At 44.5% G+C, this 21,303-nt stretch overlaps 2 protein-coding genes across 3 annotated transcripts; one reads left to right on the forward strand and one right to left on the reverse strand.

The window, feature by feature from the left end:
• Positions 1-723: 723 nt before the first annotated feature.
• Positions 724-3,855, reverse strand: LOC139563799 (SUZ RNA-binding domain-containing-like). 2 transcript variants are annotated; one of them, XM_071382719.1, is made up of 4 exons: positions 3,668-3,855; positions 2,887-2,936; positions 2,518-2,787; positions 724-2,425 (listed from the first exon to the last, which is right to left on the reverse strand). In XM_071382719.1, exons 1-4 carry the CDS (start codon positions 3,716-3,718, stop codon positions 2,314-2,316), a joined length of 483 nt encoding a protein of 160 aa, XP_071238820.1. In that variant the 5' UTR covers positions 3,719-3,855; the 3' UTR covers positions 724-2,313. The 2 variants fall into 2 exon arrangements, with proteins under 2 accessions (XP_071238820.1, XP_071238828.1); XM_071382727.1 differs by having other exon boundaries at positions 3,518-3,737.
• Positions 3,856-6,432: 2,577 nt separating this feature from the next.
• Positions 6,433-19,233, forward strand: LOC139563810 (F-box only protein 42-like). Its single transcript, XM_071382739.1, has 10 exons — positions 6,433-6,568; positions 7,296-7,581; positions 7,877-7,993; positions 8,191-8,325; positions 11,450-11,603; positions 13,421-13,531; positions 13,819-13,915; positions 14,091-14,147; positions 14,303-14,419; positions 17,463-19,233. Exons 2-10 carry the CDS (start codon positions 7,305-7,307, stop codon positions 18,513-18,515), a joined length of 2,118 nt encoding a protein of 705 aa, XP_071238840.1. The 5' UTR covers positions 6,433-6,568; positions 7,296-7,304; the 3' UTR covers positions 18,516-19,233.
• The last annotated feature ends 2,070 nt before the right edge of the window (positions 19,234-21,303 follow it).

Consider the following 21,303-nt stretch of genomic DNA (forward strand, 5'->3'; position numbering starts at 1 on the left):
AAAAATCTTTACAGGCTGATTTGTTTGTTGTGTTCGCATGAGAGAGAGGAGCGTCATCTCTTCACTGTCGCCCCATATCCGATGGCTGAGTTACTGGAATTGCGCAGGCTCATCAAGCGCATCGTTGGGGTCAATTCGGTTTTGAATTCAAATTCACCAACTGAATAGATCCTCAGAAATAAAAAAGCTATTTTCTATTCAAGCCTTACATATCAATTCACTTCCTGAATTAAACTGAATTGAGCCTAGCCCTGTTCAGGAGGATCATATTAATCCAGGGTTAGACTCTAGTCTCCTCCTCCCTTCCCCAAGCTGATCTCTGATCCATGTAGACTAGACAGGTGTGGAAACCACACTCAGGGGTTTCTCCACCATATTGCTTTCACCTGTCCAGCCCTCTCTGCTCAGTGATCCCTAGAAAGGATTAAGGATGAGGTTATGAGTACTCTTCAATGGCCCAGACATAACATCATCTAGGTATAGGCCAAATAAGAACCGAATCACACCCAAAAAAGGTTACTGTGTGTGATTTTCTTTACATATTAGGCTGTGCAACAATTCTAGCCAGTCACTGCACCACTGGGATTACATGTGAGCAGACCAAAGACTTTGCTTGGCCACTCTAGCATTAAAACCTGCCTGAGAGGGGCCAACAAAACCACCTTTCCTGAGGTTCTAAGGCGGGCCAATTGACAGAAATTAGAGAAAGGGGGATTACAGGGAGGAGATAAAAAAGCTTTTTATTTTTAATCTCAGCATTCAAGAGCATTAACCTGAGGTGCCTCAGTAACTGTGGGGTCCAATATGAAACCAAAGATAATTTAAGGCGTTTGAGTCAACACATTTAGTATGGTTTAAAACAGCCAAGATGTAGTTTCTTGTCATTTCATTTACAAAACTAGATAGATTGGATAGACAGAGCTATGACATGTTGCTCCGCTGGGGAAAAAAAGGTCTTCCTTTCAACTTTGGCACTCTTTAACAATAACATTGCCTTCTAACCAAGCAAAAATTTTAACTTTATGTCAATCTCCATCTAACTCAGTTTGTTATTCTGTCACTCTCTTTGATCCAGCATGTCTTTACCGTACAAGAGCAGGTGCTCCTCTCTCCAAGTAAGGCAACCCTGGAGAGACAGAATGAAGGACAGAACAGAGGTGCTGCTTAAAACACTCCTCCAGCCAATGGCTTCCTCTTCAAACAAACCTGAATCAAAAGAAAGTGATGGCCTTCTTCATGCTCCCTGTCATGTGGCCCCTCTCTTTGCAAATGAGGCAACAAGGCCACACAGTGTGGTCATTTTTACAGAATTACTTTTTGGCCATCCATAAACTATTTTCTCTTAATCTCAACATATACTTACAGTATCGTTTCACGAATGGCTACTACTTTCAATGACTACCTGTATAAGACGCTATAAAACATTCAGCTTCACTAACATTCTGTCATTTGTTTTCTTCTTCTATATCATTCCCACTTTGAAAACAGACATGAATTTAAAAAAACTAGATGCAATAACAGAAGAGACACCATTAATCTAACAACCTTCCCAAATTCGCCATTCAGTTACTGCCCAGATGTTAAAAAAAAAAAACTGAAAAAAAGATTTACAGTAAAATGTTTTTTTGTTGTTGAAATAACTTAAAACAAAACAGACAAATATTAACAAATACAGCATGGGCAGTCTAACTACAGAAGACGGGGCTTACATGTTGATTTCGGAATTATTGCTTGAACATGCTAACACGAAGTGGCACCTTGTCACTCCCCTGCTCTATCCATGGCCCTACACTCACATCCGGAGAAAGGTTCCTTCTTCACTTCCCCCTGGCCACCTTTAAGTCCCACAGAACCAGTCTATCATTTCCCTGGAGGGCAGGTATGCCCGGGACATAGGAGGACCCTGGTCCTTAGCAGGAGAGGGACAGTGGAGAGGGGCATGGGGCAGCTCAGGGTGCATCATGGGAGATATCACAGTGTGTGGAATCCTGAGGGAATGCCCTTGTCACAGTGTGGGACAGAGAGGAGATCTGACTTGACACTCAGCTCCTCTCTGCCATCTCCCTGCAACCCTCTGCGCAGGCTGGAGACAGGGCAGAGGGCGAAAGGCAATGAGCGTGCCAACAGTCAGCAGAAAGGGGTGGGAGGGATACTTCATCTCATTCTGTGGGCCAATATATTCTGTTTGTCATAATCTACATTTTTCAATTTCATCCCACCACTCTGCTCTTCATGCACTATGCTACCTCCCCCTTTATCCCCTGCACACCATGCCCCCATGGAGACGATGGATCCCCCTCTCCCTTCTGCACTCTATCTGCAGTGACGGAAGCCTATGGTGCCGTCTGGGCCAGTGGGTTGGCGGATCAGGTGATTGTTTGGACAAACCGGTTCTGGCTGTGGCTGGGCATTCACTCGCACTGGTCTAATGGGGAAAGACAACAAAATGTAAGTGGATGAGAAACAGCACAATAAGATTGTTTACATAACCCATACCATTGAGTGTAGGTGTCTAACCTGTCTTGGCTGGGTTTGTCCTGAGGTGTTTCTTCAGAACTGGCACTCCCCAAAATCCTCCTGCGGGCCTCAGCATACTCTGCCTCACGCTGGGCCAGTGACTTTGGCTGCTGGGTGGGGCGGTTAGATGAACTAGTTGACCCTAGGGAACCGTTACTTGAGGGGCGCTTCAGAATTCGGATTTGAGGTGGGGGGGCTGCAGGTTGAGATTCATCCTGGATAACCATGGCAGTTCGTATAGGGGAGCTACCTGAGCCGATGGTGGATTTCCTGAGGGAGGGGGCAGAGTATGTATTAAACAAGAAATACGTTGTGCTGTATAGCTATATCTTTACTTGGAGATTTTCAGTTAGATTTTATTTCGCTCACTTTGTTTTCTGGCTTATCTTCAACTTTGCTTCGAGTCTTCTCTCAATTTCCTTGGAAACAGGCAAATAAACATAAAGACCTTTTAATTCTTAATTCAACTATTCAACGAAGGAATACGTTACATCTATAGATAATCAGAATTAATACATTTTCGTGATAAGTCACTGGTGAGAAAATGTGTTAAAAGAAAGCAGACTTGGCATAACATGATTCGACTTAGCCCGCTAGCTAGCCGAACTAATAACGTTAGCTAGTTATCTACATTTAATTCCAGTGCTGAAATTTGAGTTGAGTGTTAAGCATTTTCACAACAGTTGCAAAATGGTATCGTTATTAAGTTAACTACCTAACTGACTTAAATATAACAAATACAGTTTGTCGAAATTATTCGCTGCTAGCTGATTGACAACAGCTAGCTAACTAGCGACACTTTCCACAACCTGGCTAGCCAACTAACGTTAGTTACATAACAATAACTTGCCGCTAGTTAACGACGTTACCAGATTGTTGTTGACTCTCTTTTTACACTCCCGCCTGTTACAAAAATAAACCATATCGTTATCTGTAGTCCTGGCCAGGCCTTTACAACTTAAGATACCCTGGAAAGGCTAAACTTGGGCCTGTATCTAACCTTAGCTAGCGGAGGTTCCGACATGGCGACAGGCTGTTCACTTCAGTTCCCTCATAAGGCATTGAATGTTTGACAGGCCAACCACACACATTGACTATTGAACACAGTTCATGTCCTAAAAACAAAAATTCCATCGCATTTCTTCCTCACCCCGCTGTCTGCAGCTTCCTCCCAGCTTTCGCAAACCTCTTCATCTTCCATATTACAGCGTCCAAGACCCACACACGAGCTCAGTGTTCACGATACAAACACACGCTGTAGCTAGCTGGATGTCTGCGCCGATGCGAAATCGAAAAACAAGCAGTCAAAAAAAAAAAGACAGAATCAACAGCGACCTCTACTGTATCGACATTGCACATGTTCATCGGGAACGCGCATTGATTCCTGACCTAGAAGAGTAGTCTACTTCAATGTTGAATGATTTGAGTATTGGAGGACCTATATGTTGTACAGGTTATTGTAGCTATACGTTTACAGGTCGTATCTCTCCATATGACTTAGTTTGTCACAACTTTGTTATTGTAAGTGACCTTTAGTTTAGGTATGCCAACTTGGTCTAAACTTCATCCAGGTGCAGAAATAGACATAGCCCGTGCCCGTTCTCTTCTGTGTTCAGCTACATCAAATAAAATAAAAGTTGATTTTTCACGTGAACCGGATGGAACAGGTGTAAACAGTACAGCGGAATGCTTACTTACAGGCTATTCTTCCTCAACAATGCAGTGTTCCATATTTAAGGTAAATAAATAATATAATCTTCAAACGAGCACGTAATCAATACTAGGTCAGATAAAATAAAACACAATAAATAAAACAAGATTTTACACTATATACAAGGTCAGTACTTAAGTACCATAGGAATGTGCCAGGGATATGGTGGTAGTTGAGATAGCTATGTCAATATTTGTCTCCTCACCACGTGCTCTCACCACTGGTGTCCCCCAGGGCTCTGTTCTAGGCCCTCTCCTATTCTCGCTATACACCAAGTCACTTGGCTCTGTCATAACCTCACATGGTCTCTCCTATCATTGCTATGCAGACGACACACAACTAATCTTCTCCTTTCCCCCTTCTGATGACCAGGTGGCGAATCGCATCTCTGCATGTCTGGCAGACATATCAGTGTGGATGACGGATCACCACCTCAAGCTGAACCTCGGCAAGACGGAGCTGCTCTTCCTCCCGGGGAAGGACTGCCCGTTCCATGATCTCGCCATCACGGTTGACAACTCCATTGTGTCCTCCTCCCAGAGCGCTAAGAACCTTGGCGTGATCCTGGACAACACCCTGTCGTTCTCAACTAACATCAAGGCGGTGGCCCGTTCCTGTAGGTTCATGCTCTACAACATCCGCAGAGTACGACCCTGCCTCACACAGGAAGCGGCGCAGGTCCTAATCCAGGCACTTGTCATCTCCCGTCTGGATTACTGCAACTCGCTGTTGGCTGGGCTCCCTGCCTGTGCCATTAAACCCCTACAACTCATCCAGAACGCCGCAGCCCGTCTGGTGTTCAACCTTCCCAAGTTCTCTCACGTCACCCCGCTCCTCCGCTCTCTCCACTGGCTTCCAGTTGAAGCTCGCATCCGCTACAAGACCATGGTGCTTGCCTACGGAGCTGTGAGGGGAACGGCACCTCAGTACCTCCAGGCTCTGATCAGGCCCTACACCCAAACAAGGGCACTGCGTTCATCCACCTCTGGCCTGCTCGCCTCCCTACCACTGAGGAAGTACAGTTCCCGCTCAGCCCAGTCAAAACTGTTCGCTGCTCTGGCCCCCCAATGGTGGAATAAACTCCCTCACGACGCCAGGACAGCGGAGTCAATCACCACCTTCCGGAGACACCTGAAACCCCACCTCTTTAAGGAATACCTAGGATAGGATAAAGTAATTCTTCTCACCCCCCCCCCCTTAAAAGATTTAGATGCACTATTGTAAAGTGGCTGTTCCACTGGATGTCATAAGGTGAATGCACCAATTTGTAAGTCGCTCTGGATAAGAGCGTCTGCTAAATGACTTAAATGTAAATGAAATGTAAATGTAAATATAGGCAGGGGTAAAAGTGACTGGGCAGCAGGATAAAAGTGACGAGGCAGCAGGATAGTAATAAATAGTAGCAGCAGTGTATATGGTGAATTTGTGTGTGCATGTGTGATAGTGTGTGCATGCACACACAAATTCACCATATACACTGCTGTGTAGGGGGGGGGGGGGATGTCAATATGTGTGTATGTGTAGGAGTGTCAATGTAAGTGTGTGTGAGTATGTGGATAGAGACCTGTGAGTGTGCATAGAGTTAGTGTAGATAGTCCGTTGGTGAGGTGGGCAGCCATGGAAATAGCTGTTCAGCAGTCTTACTGCTTGGAGATAGAAACTGTCTCGGAGCCTGTTGGTCTGAGACCTGATGTTCTGGTACCGCTTGCCAGACGGTAGTGGATAGAACAGTCCATGTCTGGGGTGGCATGGTCTTTGGCAATTTTCCGGGCCTTCCTCATACACCACTCTCAATGGTGCATCTGTAGAAGTTCTTGAGGATCTGGGCTATGACAAATCTTTTCGGCCTCCTGGGGGAGAAAAGGCGCTGTTGAGCCCTTTTCACAACTGTGCTGGTGTGTTGTTAAGTCCTTAGTGATGTGGACACAGAGGAACTTGAAGATCTCGACCCTCTCCACTGCAGCCCTGTCATGGGATACCGGCTACTCCCCCATTTCCTGTAGTCCACAATCAGATTGTTGTATAATAGCTTGGTGTAGATGAATACATTGGTATCAATACAATAAAGGCATTTGATTTCATATGTTTTGTTTGGTTGTCATGGTATTTTGGTACAATAGACCTATACCTATTTTTTAACAATCCACTTCACCACCGCTTTTGTTTCTACTTCCTCCGTTCACGATTTACGTGCGCGCTCCCGCGTTGCGGAGGATGCTGCCACTGAGGAAGATGGCGAATGCTTGGAGTATGGCGATTTACTGCAGAAGCTGATAAAGGGAATGAGAAGAGAGACGTCAAAAGATAGAAAACCAGTAAAAGAATTCGTGCAGAATTACGGTGAATATAGCTGTTGGGGTTATGGTTGGAAAGGAAATATTGCCCCTGAAAACCTGACCAAAATAGGGCAGAAAACACTCTAGTTTCTGACTGCAAATATTAGCTAGCTATATAGCTAGCTAGTAACGTAACCCACTAGCTAGCCAACTATCTCGAGATTCAGGAAATGTGTAACTATCATAGTTTTCCACGGATTGGTAGCAAAATGTCCATGATTTGCCACATAGTTTTAACAGATGTGATGCCCTACTATAGACTGGAATTCTAATTAGCAAGGGCGGGCCAGGATGGCTGCGCACATCGGGGAACGCTAACATAATGCTAGCTAACTGTATTGTGCCACCTACCTAACCACTTTGTGAAATAGTTACATGAATTTAGCATAGCACTACTTGGCAATGAAATGTGTTTAATTTTCTACGACCAGCTAAAATCCTAGCTAGAAATTAGCTATCAATTATCCAAGAACGTTTGTTAGCTACCGTTAGCTATCTAGACCAGTTACCGTTACGTTCGCTGCTCAAAACATGATATAGTTAGTTAGATAGTTAACTTACTATGTTTTGCTTTGTATAGTGGCTAGCTAAATTAGCCATGTGTATTTCCACCTTGTTGTCAATGATGAATACTACCCTGAAAACACGTGACGTGTTGAAATTGAAGTTACAATTCTTGTTTGAGTCTTTGGTTTCACCTTTTTAGTGACTTCTTCCATCTTTGTCTACAGAAAGAAAGAATGTCCCGCTCCTCAGACAGTGAGGATGGATACTTTGTTGCCATGGATACAGAGGAAGATGGTGCAGGAGCAGGGCCTGTTGGATTGGCACAGGAGGAAGAAGAGAAGATGGGGACCAACAGAAGAGAGAGGGACCTAGAGGGCTTAGTTGAGGGCGAGAGGACAATGGTGGAGCTGCCGGAGGAAGTCCTAGAATACATCCTGTCCTTCCTTTCACCTTACCAGGAGCACAAGACCGCTGCACTGGTGTGTAAACAGTGGTACCGCCTCATCAAAGGTATGTCTTTCTTCTGACGACACCACAACCATCACCACACTAAACCAAAGTAGGCAATAGCATGCCATGATGCTACATTTTGAGACACCCATAGTGGTTATTTCCTTACAACAGGGCAAGTAACCTTTATCCCATTTTCAGTAACCTTTGACTCATTTTCAGTTGGGACAGTGAGTCAAATCAAAACAATAAGTTACAAGATACTGACGTGTTACCTATTATGTTGCTTTTATTGTGGTTATGAGTTCACAGAAAACCATAGTAGTCACTCAACTCGTCTTCAACCCCCCCCCAGGTGTTGCATATCAGTGTTACCACGGTTTTCTGCGGGCCATCCAGGATGGCTACATCCAATGGGAGAGTCGTACATACCCATATCCTGGAACACCCATCACTCAACGCTTCTCACACAGTCAGTATACAATATATATTTATATACCACCGCTTTGTGGAATTTAGTTGAATGGCCATGGTATAAGCTGGATAATCAACTCTAGGCTGTGCTTTTTCAAAAAGTAATACCCTTCACATTTGAAATGTAAAGTATTAGGGACATGATGTTGAAGGTGTAACTAATTCTTACTCAAACCATGTATGTGTGTGTTGCAGGTGCATGCTACTATGACTCCAACCAGTCCATGTATGTGTTTGGGGGCTGCACTCAGAGTAGCTGCAATGCTGCCTTCAATGACCTGTGGAGACTTGACCTCAACAGCAAGGAGTGGATCCGCCCTTTAGCCTCAGGTACACACTCAACGTCCTCTTCAGCTCACTGTGTCTGTTGCTGTATCTGTTGGTATTTATGCTTTATGCCTCTCCCTGAACCAGTCTGTAATACCTACATGTTTCAAGCAGACCACCATAGTCCCTGTGCCCAAGAACGCCAAGGTAACCTGTCTAAGTGACTACTGCCCTGTACAACTCACATCTGTAGCCATGAAATGCTTTGAAAGGGTGGTCATGGCTCAAATCAACACCGTCAACACAGTCACACTCCAATTCACATACTGCCCCAACAGATCCACAGATGACGCCATCTCTATTACACTCCACACTGCCCTCTCCCACCTGGACAAGAGGAACACCTATGTGAAAATGCTGTTAATTGATTACAGCTCAGTGGTCAACACCATAGTGCCCTCCAAGCTCATCACTAAGCACAGGACCCTGGTTACTGAACACCTCCCTCTGCAACTGGATCCTATACTTCCTGACGAACCGCCCCCCAGGTGATGAGGGATGGCAACAACACATCTGCCATGCTGACTCTCAACACGGGCCCATCAGGGGTGCGTGCTTAGTCCCCTCCTGTACTCCCTGTCGACCCACGACTACAGGGCCTCGAGTGACTCCAGCACCATTAAGTTTGTTAACAACATGATGTTCGTATCCCTAACCCAAAGATGAGACCACCTATAGAGAGGAGGGCAGTGACTTGGCAATGTGGTGCCAAGACAACAACCTCTTCCCTCAATGTAAGCAAGACCAAGGAGCTGATCATGTACTACAGGAAACGAAGGGCCGAGCACGCCCCCGTCCACATCGACGGGGGCTGTAGTGGAGCGGGTCAAGAGCATCAAGATCCTCGGTGTCCACATCATTAAGGAATTAACATGGTCCACACACACCAACACAGTTGTGAAGAAGGCACGACATCAACTCTCCCCTCTCAGGAGGCTGAAAAGATTTGGCATGGGCCCTCCGATTCTCAAAAAGTTCTTCAGCTGCGCCATTGAGAGCATCCTGACTGGCTGCATCAAAGCAACTGCTTGGCATCTGACCGCAATGCTCTACAGAGGGTAGTGCGTACAGCGCAGGACATCACTGGGGCCAAGCTCCCTGCTGTCCAGGACCTCTATACCAGGCGGTGTTAGAGGAAGGCCCTAAAAATGGTCAGACTCCAGCAACCCAAGTCATAGGCTGTTCTCTCTTCTACTCCACTGAAAGCGGTACCTATGCACCAAGTCTGGAACCAACAGGACCCTGAAGAGCTTCTACCCCCAAGCCATAAGACTACTAAATAGTTAACAGAATAGCTACCCAGATTTTCTGCATTGACCCTTTGCGCAACTCTTTTGACTCATCACATACGCTGCTGCTACTGTTTTATCTCCCATTTACATTTACATTTAAGTCATTTAGCAGACGCTCTTATCCAGAGCGACTTACAAATTGGTGCATTCACCTTATGATATCCAGTGGAACAACCACTTTACAATAGTGCATCTAACTCTTTTAAGGGGGGGGGGGGGTTAGAAGGATTACTTTATCCTATCCTAGGTATTCCTTAAAGAGGTGGGGTTTCAGGTGTCTCCGGAAGGTGGTGATTGACTCCGCTGACCTGGCGTCGTGAGGGAGTTTGTTCCACCATTGGGGTGCCAGAGCAGCGAACAGTTTTGACTGGGCTGAGCGGGAACTGTACTTCCTCAGAGGTAGGGAGGCGAGCAGGCCAGAGGTGGATGAACGCAGTGCCCTTGTTTGGGTGTAGGGCCTGATCAGAGCCTGAAGGTACGGAGGTGCCGTTCCCCTCACAGCTCCGTAGGCAAGCACCATGGTCTTGTAGCGGATGCGAGCTTCAACTGGAAGCCAGTGGAGAGAGCGGAGGAGCGGGGTGACGTGAGAGAACTTGGGAAAGTTGAACACCAGACGGGCTGCGGCGTTCTGGATGAGTTGTAGGGGTTTAATGGCACAGGCAGGGAGCCCAGCCAACAGCGAGTTGCAGTAATCCAGACGGGAGATGACAAGTGCCTGGATTAGGACCTGCGCCGCTTCCTGCGTGAGGCAGGGTCGTACTCTGCGAATGTTGTAGAGCATGAACCTACAGGAACGGGTCACCGCCTTGATGTTAGTTGAGAACGACAGGGTGTTGTCCAGGATCACGCCAAGGTTCTTAGCACTCTGGGAGGAGGACACAATGGAGTTGTCAACCGTGATGGCGAGATCATGGAACGGGCAGTCCTTCCCCGGGAGGAAGAGCAGCTCCGTCTTGCCGAGGTTCAGCTTGAGGTGGTGATCCGTCATCCACACTGATATGTCTGCCAGACATGCAGAGATGCGATTCACCACCTGGTTATCAGAGGGGGGAAAGGAGAAGATTAATTGTGTGTCGTCTGCATAGCAATTCTCCTTCTCCAAATCATGTCTGAACAGTTGAATTTACCACAGGTGGACTCTAATCAAGTTCTTGTCTCATAGCAAAGGGTCGGAATATAAATAAGGTGTTTGTTATTTTAAATAAATTAGATTTTTTTTTTTTTTTTTTTTTACTTTTCGCTTTTGTGTTTATATTGATGAGGGAAAATGTTACTTAATCCATTTTAGAATAAGGCTGTAACTTAACAAAATGTGGGGAAAGTCAAGGGGTCTGAATATTTTCCAAATACACTATATATACATATCTACCTCAATTACCTCGTTCCCCTGCACATGGACTCGGTACGGACAACCTGTGTATATAGCCATGTTATCGTGACTCATTGTGTATTTATTCCTCGTGTTATTATTTGTCAGTATTTTCCTCTCTTAATTGTTGTGGTAAGGATATCACTGTTAGTCTACACCTGTTTTTTACGACGCATGTGTTAAATAAAATTTGGTTTGATTTGACCTCAGGTAAGCACTCCTAAGCCCCTGGGGTGGATGCTGCCTGCCCTATCTATTTATTACAAGGGTTTCAAGGGAATGTTTCTTGACGTCAGTGTGCTTTACACATGATCGGACAAACTAATCTAAAATATATATATTAAAAAAAAAAAAATTGTAATAAATGTTTTATTCTAATTTTTAACTCGACTTCTAACCCATGTATGTATGACATGTATGTATGAAATGTATGAAGGCTCTTTCTTTTCTCCTTTTGCCCACACAGGCTCCTATCCGTCTCCTAAAGCGGGGGCTACCCTGGTGATGTACAAAGACCTGCTGGTGCTGTTTGGTGGATGGACTCGCCCCAGCCCCTACCCACTGCATCAGCCAGAGAGATTCTTTGACGAGATCCACACATACTCCCCTTCCAAAAACTGGTGAGAGGAAGAGGCGAACCTAGACCCAGTAGATGAATTAGCCCCTTTTTTAAATGTTATTTTATTTAACCGTTATTTAACCAGGAAGGGCTCATTGAGATTTTAAATCTCTTTTTCAAGAGTGTCCTGGCCAAGATAGGCAGCACCAAGTCATTACAAAAATTACAGACAAACAACATGAAAAACTACAAGTAATCTAGTAAAAAACATAACATTCACAAGAGTTTAACAAAAATCAAAAACAGCAAATTACAAAATTAAATTTAAAAAAACATTGACAGGTCAGGGAATCAGTCTCAAGATCATTCATCAGTGATTTTAAAATACCAATCGGGACAAGTTCTTCCAGTTTAAAAGTATTTTGTAAGGCGTTCCAAGACGATGGCGCAGAGTACATAAAAGCCCTTTTATCAAATTCAGTTCGGACATTTGGAACAGTTAGCAGGATAAAGTCCAGCGAACGAAGAGAGTACCACCACATTTCTGAACAATAAAAATGCCCAAATAAAAAGGTAGTAAACCCCAAATGGCTTTATAAATAAAAGTATACCAGTGACTGAGCCTACGAGTGACTAGAGAAGGCCAGCCAACCCTGGTATACAAAGTGCAGTGGTGCGTAAGGGTTTTGCAGTTTAAAATAAATCTCAAAGTGCCATGATAAAGGGTGTCAATTGATCTCAAACACTGAGCGGAAGCATTCATATATAAAATATCCCCATAGTCTAGTAAAGGCATAAATGTAGCTGATACTAGCCTCGTTCTGGCTTCAAAAGAAAAACGGGCCTTATTCCTAAAATAAAATCCCAATTTCAGCTTCAATTTTTTTGTAAGTTGTTGAATATGCAATTTAAAAGAGAGGCCGTCATCAATTAAAATTCCAAGATATTTATATGAGGTTACAACCTCAATCTCCTTGCCCTGACAGGTAGTAATAGGTGAAAGGTTCAAAGGTCTATTTCTTGTTTTAGAAAACACCATTAGTTTAGTTTTGTCAGTATTGAGGATAAGCTTCAATTGACACAAGGTATGTTGAACAGTATAAAAAGCAGTTTGCAAGTTCTGGAAAGCTTTTGTAAGAGACGAGGCACAACAGTAAATAACAGTATCATCAGCATAAAAATGAAGTTGCGTCATTTTGGACATTTTTGTCTAAATCATTTATATAAATAGTGAATAAGAGAGGACCAAGTACAGAGCCTTGGGGCACACCATTAAAGACAGACAATTTAACAGACATAAGCTCATCAAATTGAGTGCACTGAGTTCTATGAAACAGATAGTTAGCAAACCATGCAACTGCATGCTCTGAAAGACCTACACTCGACAATCTCTGCCTTAGTATAGCATGATCAACTGTATCAAAAGCCTTAGAGAGATCAATAAAAAGTGAGACAGTGCTGTTTTTTTGTCAAGGGCTTCAGTGATATCATTTAAAACCTTCATGGCTGCTGTAATTGTGCTATGCTTCTTCCTGAAGCCCGATTGGTACATTGATAAAATAGAGTTAGTAAATAAAAACTCTTTTAGCTGTTCACTCACAAGGGTTTCAAGTATTTTCACCAGGGGTGACAGCTTTGAGATTGCTTTGAGATTGAAGCCAATGAGTGGCTTTATCACATGTTGTCTACAATTCACTCTCTCAATACAGGCAGATAGTCAGTGTGTTATTACGCATGAGAAGTCTGTCTGTGTAGAAGCTCTTAAGGCCCATTATCCCCATATCTATATCTGTAGCCTTACCTAGCCATCAGTGCTTGGTGTTTTACCACTTTCCCCCTCCTATCTAACTAACCCCTTACTCTTCTATGCACTCTCAGGTGGAACTGCATCGTGACGACCCACGGACCCCCGCCCATGGCCGGTCACTCCTCCTCTGTCATAGGGAGCACCATGGTGGTGTTTGGAGGGTCACTAGGGGCACGCCAAATGTATGTCACTACTTTGAGGAGCTTTTACCTTGAGTTTTCTGCATATTTTACCATACTGTGCCAAACCAGATGCTACAATTGCACAACCTGACACATCAGTTCAAACACTTGGGATGAAAACCGTTGTTGTGTTAGGAAACAATGAAGAAAGGTAGTAGTGTGAATGTCTTGAAAGTAAAAGGAAATCATTTCATTTCAAAAACTCTGGTTTAGTTGTTTTGCAGTGTTGAAAGTTGTGTGTGTTTTGTCTCACCGTGTCCCCCTGCTCTCCACTGGTCCCTGATCAGGAGTAACGAGGTGTGGGTTCTGGATCTGGAGCAGTGGTCCTGGTCCAAGCCCACCATCTCTGGCCCGTCCCCCCACCCACGAGGAGGCCAGTCTCAGGTCAGGATGACACTTTCACCGCCCACCTTCTCCCTTCCGTACCTCCATCATGCAGTATTTCGGCTTCTTTTGAAAATGTCTGTCTCTGTAATTTTTTACAGAGACTACCAGTCACATTTGTTGTGGCTTGTGTCAGTGGTTCTCTGTTTTAAATGTGTATTCCTTTCTCTCACAGATTGTGGTTGGCAACGAGACTCTGCTTATTCTGGGAGGCTGTGGAGGCCCTAATGCGGTGAGTGCCTGTGTTCTCGAATGGGAGTCTGCACTGTTTTCCGTGGACAGACAACTCTGTCTGCTGGTGTTATGCTAGTTGAACTGTGTCTGCGGATGTTTTGCTGGTTGTTACTCTGCGCGTCCCTGTCCCCCCCCCCTCTCATGCCCTGCTAGCTGCTGAAGGATGCCTGGCTCCTCCACATGGGTGCCCCACCCTGGACGTGGCAGCAGTTGAGGGTGGAGAACGATGACCATGGAGCCCCAGAGCTGTGGTGCCACCCCGCCTGCAGGGTATGTGTGGCTCTCAATACGTTCCCTACCCCTTTTTATACACCCATTTATGGAGTGCTATATGCTTGGCGCTGTCAAGATTGGTGAGGGTAAACCTTATCCCAGATCCTTGCCTGCGCCTGTTGAATGACGACTCATCATAACGCAAATGCTTCATTTTTTTCAGTTATGGTGCAATCAGGGCTGGCTCTTGAATTTTACTGGATGAATGTTTTCCAGAATATATATTCATTTGGAATCCACAACAGTAAAATGTAATAAGGCGAGGCCATCCACAGTGCAGGCATGGGCAGGGATATCCTCAGCCATATGGGACCAACTGGTGGGGTGACCTTACTTCTCTCTTTCCTTCACCCTTTGGTGTTTCTTTTTGACTGCCTCTGCTATTTGAGAAGTTGGCTACGGGCTGTTGGTGAGAGATGGGTGGGAGGCTTGACCAAATCTCAACTTTACCTGTATTTTTATTTGGGAGTTGAGTTTTTATGGGCTGGAGCTGCATGTGTAACATCGTATGGTGTTGTCTGTTTTGTTTGTTGATGTTCTTTAAAAATGTTGGTCAGAAATGTACTGGGCCGGATAGAATTTATACTGTCCCAGACATGGGGTAGTTTATAAATACATTATGGTCATGCAGGGCCTAGGTTGACATGCTTTATTTCTATATTTTCAGCTATTAAAATGCTACATTATGGTATATATTAAAAAGCTGTGTAATATAATTTAGCAATGTAGGACATTATTTTCTTCTTTGAACTCCCAAAATGTTTTGCATGTTTGCAATCACGTTTTCAAGATATAACATTTTCAAAATACAGTTCTTCAACTTGATTGCTGACATGCAAAACATTTTGGGATTATATCAACAGTGGACAAATGAAACAAATACCAAAAGATAGGTTTTGAGTGTTATTTTCCTTTAAATCTGCAATTTGTAACTTTATGGGCTACCAACCAAATTCACATAGAAATGTGTGGTTATAGGTCTGTCATTGAAAGCAAGTCTAAGACGTGGTAGATCTGTATATCTATGCTCACTGTTCTAAAGTTTAATTTTGCGTCTTTTACTTTCGGTTTTGTACACCAGCTTCTAACAGCTGAAAAAACTATCTTTTTGGTTATGGTAAATATATTTTACAGCGGTTTAGATGATTTTCTACACCAGTGGTCAGCAACTTTTTTTTTTTTTATCCGAGTCCAAATGTAAGCTGAGATCAACCTTAAAAATGTTTTGGGACATGACTTAAAAAACATAAGCTTATGCAACAGTCACCTATTAAAAACACTACTGTAGTAATGAGATTTGTGCTTAGGTTAAGCCCAAAACATTATCACCCCATATTGCCCTTCCAATACATTGTTGTTCTTCTCAGACCATTTAAAAAATATATATATATATTTCAACATTTGAGCTTGGCTATATGATCACACCGGTAATAGATCAGTTGTTGTATTACTAGGCTGAGGAAGCCTGCATCTGATGGTCAGTCTCAGCGGAGGGAGAGGACAGCAGACTGGGTACGCCTCTCAATGTCCCCCAGCTCTCCCTTTCCTCCACTGACACTGACCAAAAAGGGACACCGTCTTCTGGCTGATGGTGAAACTCGCACTGCATTATTTCTGCCTCATGCACAAATTCATTTTGTTACTCCTATGACCAAAGAAAGTGAAATATTCCTTGATATTTAAAAAAGATCCAAGCAGCTAATAATAACAATGCAAGCCTATCAATACACTTTCCTACTAATTCATTGCAGCTGCAGTGCTGGTTGTAGCGCGGATGGAAGTAGGGAGAACGTGCATTTTATGGCTTATAAAAGTGTTGAATAGAAAGTGTTGACAGTGCTGAGTACAAACGTAAACATGAACTCACTCATAAAAACAGCAGCTCTTTGCTGTATTCGTTGACACTCTCTAGTCGTGGTTTTAAAAGTTCTGAAATCTCACAGTATCAACTTTCTTTTACGCCTGCTACGTTACTACAGCACTGTAATCTGAGCCATCCGATTGGCCAGTGGTAGGCCTATAGTGCACTTAATTTGCTTCCCCCGGGCCGTCTGGAAGGCAGAGGTTGTACTTTTTAGACATATAAAATGGTTCAAAATGGGAACACGTCGACTACCCGGCGCGCAGGGCAGTTAAATCAGGTGCACCTACCGCCAACAGCGCGGGCCAAATAAAAAAAATGAGGAACCCAAGGCTTTATTGTTGTTTTTTTTACAGAAATATTTGGCGATCGACTAGGAATGCCTGGGAGATCACTGGGTTAGTTAGATAGGAGGGGGACCACTGCTTTCCACTGTACTTTATTGTTTTGTCATATAAACTGAAATTAAGCAAACTATTCTCATTTTAACAACCAGGAAATGGCAGTGCGACTTCTGCATAGTGCATTTTTTTCCTAAAGTATTAAGAAGATTTTTGCATCTGAAAATGGGAGGTTACCCATTAGACAACTGCTTTTCAATAGAGACATTGCTCTAGGCCAGCCAAGAGAAATGATACTTGTCTTTTTGTAGCATTCTTCTTGCAGACTGTCAACAGTAGCCACTAGCCAGCCTGTTGCTGGTTTGTTCACTATTGAAGGTTTACTTTTGTAAATCACTTTCCCTAAAAGAAATAAGCTCAGCGAGCGGATTGACGAGTGCTTCTTTTCACTCTGGACTGCTCACCTCTGTGTGCAGTGTGACTGCATCAACTCTTGTACTGCTCAATAAGTTGTGGCTCTCGAGGAGTGTGGTTGAATGAACGGCCTATCATATTGCTCATACAAATAGATTTAATTTTTCACATGTGGTCTTCAATGGAAGACTGCGACGTAGCAGGTAAATGTCGAACTGGAACACCAAAATGCGCAGAGAAATTACTGACCCGGTCCAGCCAATGACTGACGAGATCCACTGGCCTGACACATACTGGCCCCGGGCCATCGTAAATGTCGGATCCTGCCTTGGTCTCACAGCAGTGAACACTGTTGGGATGTTGTTGTGTATGGGATTTCTTCTTTCAACTCAACCTACTTTCATTGTTTTCCATCTCTCTCCAGGTTGGGCAGTGTGTGGTGGTGTTCTCCCAGGCTCCGTCTGGCCGTGCGCCCCTCAGCCCCAGCCTGAACTCTCGGCCCTCACCCATCAGTGCCTCGCCCGCTCCCTTGGGCACAGAGCCCCCTTCCCTGCGCTCCTATTCCCCTGTGAGGAGCGGAGCCGCCGGGGTTGTACTGGGGGCCGTTGAGGAAGCCCCCTGTGTGAACGGCCGCTGGGGCACGCTGAGACCCCGTCCCTCGGCCAGAGGGGGTGCCAGAGAGGGTAGCCCCAGCTCCTCCTCTCAGCAGCCATTCCCCTCCCAGGGGGCTGACAGCCCGCCTCTTCCATCCCTCCATCCACTACTCAACGGCTCGTCCCCCTCTCCCAGGACCAGCCCTGCCCAGGCTGCCTCCCCGCCCTCTCACCCCCCTGTCTCGTCGGACTACGGCTGGGAGTCTACCCTTTCTGCCACCCACCCCCTTTCTGCTGAGGTACTCAGCACTAATGGAGTGCACACACCTCCCCCTGCCCCTGGCTCCCCACTCACTCCACCGGGGGCGGTGTCCCCTGCTGCCCTGAGACGGGGCCTGGAGGCTGTCAAAAACCTGTCCTCTTCATCCATGCCATCGTCCTCAAATCCATTGTCTCAAGGGGCTGCTACAGGAGTAAGTGGAAGCGGGGGAGGAGGGGCTTCAGCGGGAACCTCCCCCTCATCCTCCAGCCCACCACAGGTTGCCGCTGATGGACACACCATCCCGCCAATCGCGCGGCGGCTTGGCCACCACCCGCCCCAGAGCCTGAATGTGGGCAAGCCCCTGTACCAGTCGCTCAACTGCAAGCCCATGCAGATGTATGTTCTGGATGTGTCCCGAGCCAAAGGGGACGGTCTTGTCTCCTGGAGGGTTTACGGTAACGGAACCCCCGCCGCCGTCACAGGCCCCCCCGAGACGAGCCTCCACACAGTGGTCCAAGGGAGGGGTGAGCTCATCATTTTCGGGGGCTTGATGGACAAGAAGCAGAACGTGAAGTACTACCCTAAAACCAACGCCTTGTACTTTGTACGCGCTAAGAGGTAATGTAACGACGGACAGGGTCGTGAACGATGCCAGAAAGTGTTGTTAAGTAACGGACGATCAATTTTCCATCCTGACCCATACAAGGGAAGTGAAACAAGGTCTTATTCCTCTACCGCAGAGGATCATGGGAAAATAACATGTCACACTAATTCTTGGCGTTTCTTTCTTCTCTCACACTAACTTCTCTCCCTCTACTTCTCTCTCTACCCCCTCTTCCTATCGCATAACTTCAAAGAATATAACATTTCAGACAGTACATTTAAGGACGTTGAGGGTGATGTTACTATGACAGTGAGGATTGGATGAATGGGTATGCTGACCTCCCAACACCTGCAGTGTGTGAGATGGTTGGTCAAATGGCCCGAGAGGACAGCAGTTTTTCCATTGATCCCAAAAGATGTAGACAGTTTCTGTTCCTCTTCGGTCTCCCCGCTGTGCACCGGGAGGGAGAGAAAAGAAAATGGTTGACCGAGCCCTGTGCTGAAGAGGGAGGAACAGTGGATGGCTGACTACTTTGCTTTTTTTAATCACTCTTTCAGCCTGCATTGTTTACATTGAAGAGTGTAAGTGCGTGTGAAAGTGTGTATGTTGATGTTGGATGCGAGTGCGTGTGAGTGTAAATGCTATTGTATGTTGATTGGTGTTTTTTTTTGGGGGGGGGGGGGGTGTTGCAGTGTACTGTAAGCATAGTAAAACAATAAAGGCCTAATTGTCAAAACTCATGTTTCATTAGGTGTTACTACATTCACTTTAATTTGTTGATTCATTGTGTCTTGGAAGTATTTTGGTATTGGGCCATCACAGGCTATGCTGCATCTACAAAATAACGGTTATAAATAAACACATCCAGTAAAGACCTGCTTGGCATAACCTTGATGCAGTAGTAAACATCACACAACTGACGGGAACGTCGAGACTCCGGAGTAAATTTCCTGATATGCGGGACCAAGACAACGGGTGGAATGTTCTAATGGTAGGTTATTGACACGCTAAGCATGTGATTGTTAGCTGCTAGATAAGGACACAGATGGAGTTCACCTACTGCAAATATTGTAGGTCGTCAAATGTTTGGGGGAACCTAAAGTTGAGATCCTAAACCCTTCACTACAGTACGTTCCAAGAGGGGATGCCAAGTATGGCCATAATTACATAGGACACCTAGGTAAAAAAAAAAAAAAAAAAGTATAGTAACACATGTAGAAAATATATTATGCACACAATGAAAATAAATTACGAGTCAACATCGAAATATTGCTCCCAGCGTTCATCAAAGCTCAGAACGCGTATATTCTTGATCTGCCTCTGCGAACGAGTGGAATCTTGAGTACTGTAGCTGCAGCTCAATATGGCGACCGCAGTAACGCAACAGAATGTGGAAAAAGTCAAAGGGTGTGAATACTTTTTGAAGGCACTATCCGTCAAGTTGCTATCTGCCGGCAGAGACTTCTATTGCAGTAACTTTGAAGGACTCTGGCTAGTATTAGCCAGTTAGAAGGATGAAGTAAGAAGATAAGGTTTAACGGAGCCTTCCTCAGCAGGTGCAAAAATACGCTCTAGCTTTGCTTTACTGAGACAGACTGTAGTGAGGCTGAGGCAGGCTGCTATGCATGCAGAGTAGACGGAGAGGTTAGTACAGTGGTTCCCAAACTTGGGGCAGGGGCCCATTTGAGGTCCCCTGACAAAATATGTACTAATATCAAACAAGTTAGGAACTTAAAACTCAATATGAACATCTCCACATGGCCTGTCTTATCTATAGGCCTACATTAAAATGCATAAAAATGCTACCATCACAGTTCTAAAAATGTAATATGTTTTCATTTCATCGCTGATGCTAAGTGTCAGTGTGAATAATTTTTCATATTTTCGTTTTTGTTTGTAGATCGACTGAGGTGAATGAACCTACAGCAGCCAAGGTGATAATAGCAATTTTTTTTCTGTAATTCAAATGGCATTTAAACGTTTTTTTAAATTGTATATAAATGCAGTAAATAAGCTTAAATTTTAAAATGATGTTCAATTTTTTTTACGTAAAAAAAATTACAATTAAAGTTGTCCTCTGATGAAGGGAAGCTGTGGCAGGATTATCTTTTTCTGATTTACAAATCATTTGTATTATAGAGATAACGATTCAATTCTGTCACACAGATCTTAACACACTTTTGATAAAATCCTATTTCAGATGTGCTAATGGTATAAAGGACTCCAAGGTTAAATCATGAATAAGAGAAGCAACTGAACATTTCATTATGTACCTCAAATTTGGAGAAGGCAAAAATAGTGAAAAGAAATTCAAGAGATTTACTAGTGAGTCAGTGCGGTAGTGGCAACTTTCTCAAATGGGACAATGTGGGCCTCCAGTGGCCCCTGTGGTTATAGCAAGAATCAAATGGATGGGGGATTGGAAACAAGAAAAACTGACGTTGGTATGAGCTCTTGGCGAAGGCAGTAATTTTGAAACAAAACGCTATGTTCTAAAAAAGACAGTTTGAGTACAGGAATTAACTTCCTCCATTACAATCACTACTTAACCATCCATTGAAGAAAAACAAATGTATAAGAGTATCCACACCCACTGAAGCTGTCCCCAATTTTCAAGGCCAGTGTTGTGATTTGTTCATGAAGAAGTAATTGTCTTATCAGTTTTTTAGCTACTATAATAACCTACCACTGTGAATATGATGGTAATACCAGCCTTTTTTTAATAGGGACAGACAGAAAGTTTGTCACTTTCTTTGTTGTGGATCCCAGACAAACCTCTTTTTCCTTAGCACATGATTAGTCCTAT

The sequence above is a fragment of the Salvelinus alpinus genome, chromosome 2, assembly GCF_045679555.1.
Source record: "Salvelinus alpinus chromosome 2, SLU_Salpinus.1, whole genome shotgun sequence".
NCBI lineage: Eukaryota > Metazoa > Chordata > Actinopteri > Salmoniformes > Salmonidae > Salvelinus > Salvelinus alpinus.